General features: G+C 55.6%; 1 protein-coding gene across 1 annotated transcript in view; it reads left to right on the forward strand.

Moving 5' to 3' along the window:
* The window catches only part of CSMD2 (CUB and Sushi multiple domains 2), a 565,338-nt gene that overhangs the window by 455,182 nt on the left and 98,182 nt on the right, over positions 1-11,974 (forward strand). The window contains 5 exon segments of the mRNA XM_027775561.1: positions 5,541-5,636; positions 6,652-6,855; positions 7,429-7,553; positions 8,383-8,479; positions 9,536-9,640. Coding sequence (XP_027631362.1) covers positions 5,541-5,636; positions 6,652-6,855; positions 7,429-7,553; positions 8,383-8,479; positions 9,536-9,640 — 627 coding nt within the window.

Raw genomic sequence — 11,974 nt, forward strand, 5'->3', positions numbered from 1 at the left:
TATTATCTTCCAGCTGGATTTTGCTGCTGTATTCGCAGACTGGCATTTTGGGTCTATTCACTGGGTAAAGTCCTCACAGCGCTAACGCCGCCGCCTGGTTCTCCTGGGTCCTCCAGGCAAGAAGAAAGGCCGCCAGCAAATAAATCTGCCTCGTTATGCTCCCTCCGCCTTTCCAGTGGGTTTCCTTTTATCTTCTAACATGGTTGTGGGTCTATTCAGGAATATTACTTTAATACCAATGTTGATGTTGTGCCTTTCAGTAAGAAAATCTATCTCGTCATTTCTTTCAAACATAGCAGCGTGGTTTACCTAACGTGCCGTGATGACATGTCCCAAGTGGGTGTCAGCGGCCGCCTCCCCGCCTCCACGATGCTGAATGCTGTATTTTTCGCCCCCTTTTCTCTCAGAGGTTGTGTGGGGCTCGTTTTGTTTGCATTTTCATTGCTCCAGTTTACCGATTCTTCTTTGGAGTTTGTGGCTACTTTCTAATTAACCTCGGCCTTTATTTCCTAATTCTTCTCCTCCTTTTATTCTCCATATTACTGGGTTCTCGTTCTAACCTCTTGAATTGAGAGCCCGGCTCGTTACTGCCTCTGTGTAATAAAGAGCATGTTTACAGCAGCGCGCTCACCTCCAAGCAGGGCTCTGGCCCCGTGCCATCAGTTTGGATGCGCTGTTTCCGCCGTCATTCCTCTCTGAACAGAGAGTGTCAGTGTTGCTTTATTCTCGTTGTCTGAAAGTCGGTTAAGATTGTCTCTTCTTTTCTCCCTAAAAACTTGCATTTTGGGGAACCAGCAGTTGGCGTAATGGCTATGTCGCTGGACTCCCACGTAGTCGACCGCGGTTCGTGTCCCAGACCCGGTGGCTTAAAACTCACGCCGGGCGCATGTGCGTGCATGCCCAAGATCCCGAGAGGAGAATGGAGGAGAAGGGATTGCGGCGTGACCATCCCCCCTGGGGGGTGATTTCTCGCTTTCTGTCTCTATGTCTCTCTCTGTCTGTCTGGCGAGCGCATGCGCCCTACAGTGAAAATCTCTCCAAAAAAAAAAAAAACTTGCATTTTGCTCTCCTTGTATTAAAACGTTTGTGTTCATTTCTGTTTTTATGACAAGTGGTTAGAGAATGTGGCCTATGCTTACTGGGGCCTCAGAAAAGTCATGATGCATTTTTCTGGTTTTCGATGCAAACCTGCATCATGACTTTTCCAGTGACCCAGTATCTCTACTTTGGGGTCTGAGGCATATATTTTTTCTAATTCCTTAAGCCCCTGAGGAGGATAGCAAGGCCAGACGGCAAGGTGGACCCAGCTCAGGCTCTGCAGTCACACGGCTTGGGCTCACTTCGCTCTCCTACCTGCTCACTGGGTGACGTGGCATGACACTCGGCCTCTCTGGGCTTCAGTTTCTTCATCTGTACAGTGGGTGGGGATAGAAGTCCACCTCCTAGAGTTACTGTTAGGAGTAAATTAGCCTTTGAATCACTGTTAGATCAGTCTTAATCAGTTTTATTATTGTTATCCATTATACCAGTGACTCTCAACTAGATGATCTTTAAATACCACCACCCCATACATCCAACCCAGCCAAGAGTGTAACTCAGGATTTCCCGGGAATAGATACTTCTGGAAAATCGCTATGGGTGGATAGATAGGTAGATGGAGGTGCGAGTACAGGACCTGTAGGTAGTGACAGCGGTCCGTGTTCAGTACCTATAGATCTAAATAGAGATACAGTTACAGGCTTAGGTAAATGGGACCAATAGAAAGAAATGCAAGTAGATGATAGATAATAGCTAGATCCATGACAGGAACTTAGATGATAGGTGGAAACATAGGAAGGTAGGTACATACATACATACATACGAACATGGGTACATGGGTACATAGACACAGAGGTGATAAATGACAGATGACAGATCAAAGATAGAAACTTAGATACAAACAACAGATCGGTACATACATAGACAAATAGATGATAGATAATGGATGGTAGAAGATCAATGACAGAACTTAGATATAGATCAAAGATCAGTACATACACAGATGATAGATAATGGATGATCGAAGATCAATTAGGAACTTAGATGATCCAGAGAGACGACAGGGGACAGATGCTAGAGGGCTAGACAGATCACAGAATGCAGGAGATGGGGAGGTAGGTAAGGCCTACCTGCCAACGCCACTCCTCAGAGGGTCCCGTGCTTGTCACTTGGAGAAACTGCAGCCAGGATCCCCACGGGTGCTGGGGGCGAGCGTGTCCCTGTCCCTGAGGTAGGTCGGTATTGAACACAGAAGTGTGAGGACCATAGTCAACAGTCTTCATTTCATTTTGTATTTGCTATCCCAGTGTTCGCGAAGATTGCATTAAAGTATCTCCCGCAATCGTGACACCTTGTCATCTTCTCACGTTTTAACAATTTCGTGTCTGCGTTGCCTGATACGTGGTCTCTCATTTCCTCCTAGAAACAGAAAGTCGATGTATTTAGTTTGTAAGGAAAATATTTGGTCTGGTAGCTGTCATCATGTTTTGTTTTGTTTTGTTTCAGCTTTTTTGTTTTTAACTGCTGGAGAGAGAGAGTGAAAGAGATTCAGAAAGCGAGAAAGCACCCCAGTGGGAGAAGGCCACGCTGCAACCCATTCTCCTCCGTTTCTCCTTTCGGGATTTTGGGCACACATACACGCAACCAGTGTGTCTCTACCAGCCGAGTCTGGGCCTTGAACCATGCAGTCGGCCATGTGGGATCCGCCTGCCTTAACCACCAGGCCACAGGCTGGCCCTTGTTTCTTTTGTTTTGATTTTGCTTCCTTGCTTTTCCATTCATACCTGACCCGTTTCTTTTCTTTTCTTCTTTTTTTCTTTCTTTTCTTTTCTTTTTTTTTTGTTTTTGGAGAGGTTTTTCACTATAGGGCGCCTGCGCTCTCCAGACAGACAGAGAGAGACATTAGAGACAGAAAGCGAGAAATCACCCCCCAGAGGGGATGGCCACGCTGCAATCCCTTCTCCTCCATTCTCCTCTCGGGATCTTGGGCACACACGAACACGCGCCCGGCGTGAATTTTAAGTCACCGGGTCCGGGACGCACACTGCGGTCGGCTACGTGGGAGTCCACGCGACTTAGCCATTAGCCGAACTGCGGGGCCCTTTTTTTTTTTTTTTTTTTTGAGAAGTTTTTGCCTTAGGACGTTTGCACTTACCAGAGAGAGGCAGAGACAGCATAATGGAAAGTGAGAACGCCCACACACACGCGCACACACACACACACACACACACACGGGAATGGGCAGGCCACAGTCCCTTCTCCATTCTCCTCCCGGGATCTTAGGCACACATGCACAGGCACCCGGCGTGAGTTTCAAGCCACCATGCCCGCATACCTGACCCATTTCTAATGTCCAAGTTTTTGTTGGTATAATTGGGCTTCTCTATTAATGTTACTTATAATTATTTTTCAGTTTTGATCTTCCCCAAGAGCAAGTTTGCATATTCACTTTGAATTGTGTTATCTCGCGAACAGCAGTCACCTAGGGCTTCCTCTAGCGTCCTGGTGGTGGCGGTCCCTGCTAGTTCTTGGGCACCCCGCTTTGGCTCTAGTTCTCGAACACCCCACTTTGGTTCTCTGCCCGCCCCCTTTTCGCCAGGGCTCCTAAGGGCTGTACTGTCTGTCACTCTGCACAGATGACAGCGCCTTCCCCTTGACGGATTACGTACACGTCAACTTGGTTATAAATCAAATTTTAGGTCACAAACTTTTATCTTTTCAAACTGCAGCGATTTTTCCGCTCTGTTCCAGCATTTACTATTACAGCAAGTTGGGGCCCATTGTGATTTGTGATCTTTGTAAAATAACTATGCTTTTTTGAATTTTGTACTTTTTTTAGTTTTTAATATTGAAGGCTCACTTGAGTGAGTTGTGGCAGAAGTCTCTTCACTGGTTAGATCTGGCACTTGGCAGACTGCTCGACCTGAACCTCCAGTCTTAGGAGAGGTTTCTTTGTTCACTTTTCTCCTCCCATTTCCATCTTCTTGCTCTGGGAGGTGTGATGTGTGCAGAGTGGGTTTTTTTCACCTATCTTCCACATCACTTGTCATTTCTCTTGTTATTTTAATCTCTTTACCCATTTTCTGTGAATTCTGGGAGGCTCTCCCAAATCTCATCTCCACGTCGGTCCCCGTGGAGCCCAGCTGCCATGCCTGGCGTTCCTTCTCCCCCTGGAGCCCTTACTGAGCTCACGTCCGTCCTTCAGCAAGCGCGGTTCAAGTCCTCTCTGACGCAGAGACGCAATGTCGGATTTAATCTTAAGACAACCACCATGGGGAGACTTGCTTTGACTTCTGAGTGGTCTCCCCCATTAAGACTTTGAAAACTTCCCTTACATCCTGTGGTGTTACCACGTGCTTGGTCAGGGAGTCCACGTGTGTCCGGGACAGACGTTGGCACGGGTTCTGAGAGACGCCTGGATTCCATCGTCACGGGTCTCCAAGCTAGCGGCCTGGCCGGGGTCAGCCGTCAGGGTCACACGTAGTTCCAGGGGCTGTGTGAAGGCCCTCACCCCCCACCCCAGGTCGCGTCACACAGAAGCGCTTTCTGGAAGCATTGCTGTGGCCCCAGTGGCTCCTCATCAGTGGTCCCACCCAGCCATCGCTGTAGTAGACGTGGGGCCCGGCACTCTGACCTCTACTCCCTTGCTGAGGGTGGGGTCAGCAGCTGCTTGCAAGGGTCCCTCAGGAAGAAGGGCAGCATGCAGGGTGGCCATGCCACTGCCAGCCACCCACGTGTCTCCTGAGCCCCACAGCGAAGTGATGACAGCAGGCCCGTGCCTCAGGGCTGCGGGTCCAGTCCATGCGGTCCCCAGTCTTGCCCATCTGAGCCACATCTGGCGGAACCACATTAGGAGCAATGTCATCTTCCAGAAGCTGACAGCCTCCCCTCGTGTCCTGTAGCTGCAGGTCTTCCCTCATCATGGGTTAGGGTTGGGTTCACCCAGGACAGTCCCAGCCTCCTCCTGGCTGTCCAGCATAATTATCGGTAGCTACCCTTTCACCCTCCAGAGGGCCCCAGTGTGACAGTAAATTACCCGGCCACTCTGGCCATCCGCCGCCTCACCGGGTCACCGTCCTTGCAGAAGCCGGTGCCATTTCGATGTCGTTGTGTGTTTGTTGGATTTTTATCAGGTAGACTTTTTCCCAAGTAAACCACCACTGCTCGGGGAGGTAACTGTCCTTCCCCGTCCCTGTGGCTCCGAAGTCCGAGCCTCCTCCTTCCAGGCAGGTCTCTGGGTCTTCCCGAACCGCCGCCTCCTGCGCTGGCAGGTGGGTGCTGCGCTGACCCCACGCTGCCCAGAGGTCCGGGAAGACCGCGGGTGGGAGCCGTCTGTAAACCCGACGCCGGGAAGGGCAGCACACGTGCGGGACTTGCCGGAGGGCTGCGATGTGGACGGGGCCGCCGTGTGGGCGCGGCAGCCCCTGGCTGGCCAGGAGTTCAGCCGCTGGGCCTGACTGCCAGACTCACTTTCTTCCTCTCCCCTCCCCTCATCTCGGCAGGAGAGTCGCTGCCCTTGGCCACCTCCAATCAAGTTCTCATTAAGTTCAGCGCCAAAGGCCAGGCCCCAGCCAGAGGCTTCCACTTTGTCTATCAAGGTACGCGGGCCACGGGTGCGGAGGCACAAAGCCGTCTGGGCTCTTCCATGACTCGGGGCCTGAGGGGGAGCACTGCGACTCCTCGACAGCGTCTTCTCAGAGCACTTGGGGTGCTTACCAGATTGAGGGGCAGTGCCCTGAAATTCGGCTGAATTTTACACGTTCGCATGCACAGCAGACATGTTAGACCAGCCAGACGGGGAAGCCCACTTCTGCCCCTCTATCCCTCACCCACTGTCCGTGCAGGCCACATGGCCCTGGGGAGACCAGGCCCCTTACCAGGTGCCTCCCGGAGCTTGGGTGTGTTTGCAGAGCACAGCGGGGTGTGGGGGAAACAAGGCTCTGAGCATGGTGGACGTGGACTCGAATCCCAGCTCTGCCTCTTCCTGCGGCACCAGCTGGTCCCCGTCTCGGAGCCCGCTGCTCACCTGTGAGGAGGGTGGTGCGCCTCACTGACAGGCAGCTGGTCCTGAGCGGGTCACCAGGGCTGACTCCCGTCCTCACCGGCCCAGAGAGGCGACATCTTGACGTGCCCCAGCTCTCGCCTGCGGGCCCCAGACTCCCCTGTCCAGTGGAACACCTGCCCTTGTGAGGCCCTGTGGTCCTGGTCCTTTGGCAGCCCAGGAGGAGCTGTATCCCTGTGCGGGGTGATCCTGCCATTCAGGGCACTGTCCCTGGGCCTGGGCCTGGGCTCAAGGTTCGCCATTGTGGGCCAGGAGAAAGGAGGGGCCGGTCGTGGACAGCAGGGCCTCCGGCAGGCCTTGCACACAGGAAGAGGCCAAAGCATCTCACCCCTCCTCACCCTCCCACTCGAAAACCCGCTAGAATGCCATGTGTCCAGCCAGGCCACCATGAAACGGGCGTCCCCCTGACTCCCCCAACCCCTGCCCTGAGGGAAGGCCCCAGAGCCTGCCGGCCTCCCCTCCAGGCTGTCTCTGTTCCAGCCCATCATGTGTCCATCCCGGCCAGTTTCTAGAGGGCCGAGGCCCACCTGTCAGTGCCTTGTCCCCTGCAGCGGTGCCCCGGACCAGTGCCACGCAGTGCAGCTCGGTTCCCGAGCCCCGCTACGGCAGGAGGCTGGGCAGTGACTTCTCGGTGGGCGCCGTCGTCCGCTTCGAATGCAGCTCAGGCTACGCCCTGCAGGGGTCCCCGGAAATCCAGTGCCTCCCCGTGCCGGGGGCCTTGGCCCAGTGGAACGTCTCGGCACCAACGTGTGTGGGTGAGGACCTGGACAGCCAGCAGCCAGTCCCTTCTCCCTGGGGGAGGCCGCAGTCCCGGCAGAGACCCTCTGCCCAGTGCCCCGGTTCTGTGGGCTGAGTGCGAGGACTAGAAGCTAGGGCTGGGTGTGTGTGGGAGGCTGGGCCAGCTGGTGGCGTGGTGGTTAAGGCAGCTAGATCCCACATGGCTGACTACACAGATCAAGTCCCGGCCCCGGTAGCTTGAGAAACACCAGGGTGTGTGCATGCATGCCCGAGGTGCCAAGAGGAGCATGGAGAAAGGGTTGCAGTGTGGCCGTCTCCCTTGAGGGGTGCTTTCTCTCGTTCTCTCTCTCTCTTGCCACCCCTCCTTCCCCCCTGCAGACACACACATTAAATGAATAAGGCACGTGGGTGCTGGAGAAGGGTGCTTGTGAAGGGCGGCTGAGGCAGGGGCTGGGCTGGAAGGAGGTCTGTGTCAGGAGAAGCCGGGGAAGCCCAGAGCAGAAGGTGGGGCCTGAGCCGATGTGGAGGGGTCCTGAGGGAGGAGCCCGAGGACACCAGGGAGAGCCTCTGACAGCCGCCTCTCCTCCCAGTGCCGTGTGGAGGCAATCTCACAGAGCGCAAGGGCACCATCCTGTCCCCTGGCTTCCCAGAGCCCTACCTCAACAGCCTCAACTGCGTGTGGAAGATCGTGGTCCCCGAAGGCGCCGGCATCCAGGTAGGGGAGGTGACCGCCCACCACGCTGGCCTGGCAGGCCTGAGCTGCGCTGAGCGGAGGAGATGGGTCAAACAACCCTGCCCTGTCGCGGCGGTGGGACCCACAGACAGACAAGCACGCAGCTTGCGGGCAGGGAGCGTCAAGGGGTGTGAGCAGAGTCCAGGGGAGAAGGAGAGGGGACCCTGGCTCAGGCCAGCAGGGAAGGACGCCGGTCTGGAACTGCAGTTCAAAGGCTGGGGAGGAGACAGAAAATGTTTTCAAGTGCCTAAAGGGCATTTTCTTAAGATTGCGGAAGATGGGAGGGGAGAGACTGTGCAGAGAGGAAGGAGTGAGCTGAGGCCGGAGACCCGCCACGCACCACCAGGTTGGCTGCGGTGGTAGCCTGAGCTGTGAGCACCGCACTGGGCACGCAGCTGGGGCCACAGGGGTGGAGGCGCAGGCTCTGGCGTGAGGTTGGAAGAGGGTAGGAAGATGCGGGGCCGCAGCAGCACGCGGGTCCTGGCTGGGAAGATCTGCGCGGAGCGGTTACTGGCGCTGCCCGTGGGAAGCCGGATGCAATCGGGTCTGGAAAGTGAGGAGAACCGCTCCAGAGCGGAGCAGGCCAGCTGGACAGCGTTCCCACCCTCTGCCTCATGGAGCACCCACCGCCTGATAGTCACTTGTTTCACATCTGTCCTCCCCACTGGCCGCCAGCTCCAGAGCAGATGTGTGTCCTACCCCCTGGGAAGGGCCCAGAGTAGGTGCTCAGTGAACTCGACTGCCCATGAGGAGGACGGGGAGGAGGGACCCGGGCCACCTGGCCAATGAGTCGATCCTTCTGCCTGCCCAGATTCAGGTCATCAGCTTTGTCACAGAGCAGAACTGGGACTCCCTGGAAGTGTTCGACGGTGCGGACAACACCGTGACCATGCTGGGGAGTTTCTCGGGTAAGCTGGGGATTCCGGGCTCGGTCAGAGGTCGTGGTAGACGCCATCATCGCTGAGAGAGAACGCACACGCCAAGAGCGCCGTTTCAAGCGGTACACTCTAGCTTTTTGGACACTCACAGGCTTCTACAGCCATCACCACTACTGCCCTCCCGATCCCAGGGCTCTGGGTCATTCCAGAAAGAAACCAAGCCCCCGTTGGTGCTCACTCCCCGTCTCTCCCCGCTGACCTGCTTTCCGTCTGCGGATTCGCCCGTCCCAGGCGTCGCAGATCAGTGAGATGCCACGTGTGGCTCCCGAGTCGGGCTTCTGTCCCTTAGCACAGTGGGTGCGACTCACCAGGCCGCGGTGTGTTGGCGCCGTGTCCTATGGCTAGCCCGTACTTTGTTGATCCGTTCCTCCGCTGGTGGGCAAGTGGATTGTTTCCACTTCGGGGCTCAGTGAATAATGCTGCCGTGAACACCCACGCTCCTGTGGTCGTGCGAGCGTATGCCGTGGCTCTCCGGGCACACGCCTGTCAGAACTGCTCGCTCGTACGGTAACTCCGTTTCGCTTTGTGGGACTGCCAGCACTTTTCCTAAGTGGCGGTGCCACACCCCACCCGATGGTGGACTGCTCAGCCTGGTGCATGTTTTTACCCAGCGGCCAGGACAGTTACCTGAAGCTCAAACTCAGAACTCCATGGGGCCAAGATTCACAAAGGGGTCGTGTGTCCCAGATCCATGGTCTACACTGCCGGATAGCCCAGATACATGTCAGGGTCATTTTGAACATGGCTGGGAGGAACCCAAGCTCCTGGGTAGCCTGAAGAGCCCGGCTCCTACAGCTCAGGGCTCTGCCCCATGCCCCTGCGGGCAGAATGGGGAGGTTCCGGCCCTTGGCCATGAGAGACCCTGCACTCTGAGGAAGGCTAATCCATTGTTTAGGGCACCTCGTCACTGGGGACACTTGCAGGCCTCGGGAGCAGAAGGTTCGTAGGTAGCAAAAGCAAGAGGAGCCGGGAGGGGCGTGGGCACCCGGGAGGCTGCACAGAAGTGACCCTGCCTTCCCCACCTAGGGACAACCGTGCCTGCCCTCCTGAACAGCACCTCCAACCAGCTCTACCTGCACTTCTACTCAGACATCAGCGTGTCTGCGGCCGGCTTCCACCTGGAGTACAAGAGTAAGGACCCAGAGGGACCAGCAGTTACATAATGGCTATGTTGCTGGACTCCCACATAGTGGACCGCAGTTCGAGTCCCGGACTTGGTGGCTTAAACTCACGCTGGGCGTGTGTGCGTGTGTGCCCAAGATCCCGAGAGGAGAATGGAAGAGAAGGGATTGCAGCGTGGCCTTCCCCACTGGGGGGGTGATTTCTCGCTTTCTGTCTCTCTGTCTCTGTCTGGCTGGCGAGCGCACGTGCCCTATAGCAAAAACCTCTCCAAAAAAAAATTTTAAAAGAGTAAGGACCCGGGTCGGCTGGGCGTGGGTCCCCCGGGGGAGCCAGCTACTGGTGCCCACCATCCCCATCCCATAGCCCCGCCACAGACCTATCCAGGGGGAAGAGGCCAAAGCACAGCGGAGGTCTGAGACCCCTCGGGGCTGCCCAGCCAGCGAGTGGCACAGCCAGGCTCTCACCCAGGTGTCTTACTCAGAACCTCTGTGCTCCCTCCATGGCCACACCAGGAGTGGGGAGGGACTCTGTCCGTGGCCTAGGCCCAGCTTACGATTGGGGATGGAAGCACATGGAGGTGCTTCCCTCCTCCAGCCCTGGAATCGGGCCCCTCTAACCCCTAGTTCTGGGATGCGATTATCTCTGAAGCTCCCCTGCTGGCGGGATACCCCACTCGCTTTACCAGCTTGTCCCCTGCAGGCTCAAACCCTATGTCCTGGCTCCCAACATCTCTAGGGGTCACAACTAAGGCCTCTTAACAGAAAAGGAGTTGTGGATGTGCCTTGTGGGAACACGAAGGAAGAGGTTTCTGGGGAGACTGCTTGCATCCTGGGACGGCCTTCCCCACCCTCTTCCCCACTGGGTAGGAAAGGTAGGTAGGCAGCCGCATCTGTGACCCGTTCATCCAGCGAGGAGCTCCTGGGCATTTCTACCCACAGGCGCCTCGCTGGGTCTGCGAGCATTGGGCAAGGTCAAGATGAGTCAGTGCCCGGAGGAGACAGCTAGTCATATGTGCGTTACAGTGCGCGGGAGCACCCGTGCATGTCTCTACAGGGTAGAACAGTGGTCCAGAGGAGAGAATGTCCCTTCCACCTGCACAGTCAGAGAGGCAAACGTCATGAAGAAATAACGAACACCTGCAGTGTCCCCAGTCCTGCGATAGGTGCCCACAGGACAAAGATGGATGAGATGTGGCCTCTCCCTTTAAAGGAACAATTCTAGGCCAGCCCTGTTGCATAGTGGTCAAGGGAGCCAAGTCCCACATGACTGATCACATGGTTTGAGACCTGGACCCGGTGGCTTGAAAACATTCTGGGCACATTTCATGCCCAAATCCCAACAGGGTGGAGAAATGGAAAAGGGAATGCAGCATGACCATGACCCATTGCAAGGGGTGCCTCCTCCCCCTCCCCCTCTCTGTCTCTCTAGTGAGTGCACATGCTCTCTGGCAAAATTTAAAAACAAAAAACACAAGTCTGGGAGAGAGATGGACATGGAGACAGTAATTTTGGTGCAGCCTGATATGCCAGGGAAGTACAGAGGAAGGGCACTGGACTTGGCCAGGTAGGCCTTGCAGAGAGGAAGCTTGAGCTGGGTTTGGAAAGAAGTGAGAATGCAGGAAGGCATGGTTGGCTTGACCACCGGTGCCAGCATGGGCCTGTGCAGGCGGAGGCCGTGCGGTGCTGGAAGCCTGATCGGGTCAGCACTGCATGCCACACACGCCCTCCCGGGTCTCCACAAAAAAGGGACATTATCCAGGCGGATGGGAGAGGCCAGGCTGGAGCCAAGGCTGCTGTTGAATGAAGTGAGCACCTGACAGGAAAGGCCTGAGACTCCTGAAGCAATGACTCTGAGGCCAGAGGACAGGACAGGAACCTCTGAGACTTCCCCCACCCCAGACATCTGAGCTATCCTCACGAAAAGTGCCTCGGTTTCTTGAGTAATTCACGTTTCATCCTTGGCTCTCTCTTCATTGTTCTCTCCAGTGCTGTCTCTATAGTGAACATTTCATTCTAGCCCCTCCCTAGAATGTCTCTGTTCTTCCGAGGATCTCCTTCTTTCCTAAATCTTTCTCATTCTACTGCCTCATTTCCAGGGGGAAAAAAAATCACCTCTTTGCTGTCTTTGTGTGGCGGGATACCCCACTCGCTTTACCAGCTTGCCCCCTGCAGGCTCAAACCCTACATCCTGGCTCCCAGCACCCCCAGCTCCTTGAGTGTCTTCATCCTGGCCTGGTGTCGTGCAGGTCGTGCTGGGCGTGTACATGTGCTCAAAATTCCAAGGGATGGGACCAGCAGTTAGCGTAATGGCTATGTCACTGGACTCCCCCGTAGTCGACCACGG

Source organism: Tupaia chinensis, unplaced genomic scaffold (genome assembly GCF_000334495.1).
Source record: "Tupaia chinensis unplaced genomic scaffold, TupChi_1.0 Scaffold000573_1, whole genome shotgun sequence".
In the NCBI taxonomy this organism is placed as follows: Eukaryota; Metazoa; Chordata; class Mammalia; order Scandentia; family Tupaiidae; genus Tupaia; species Tupaia belangeri.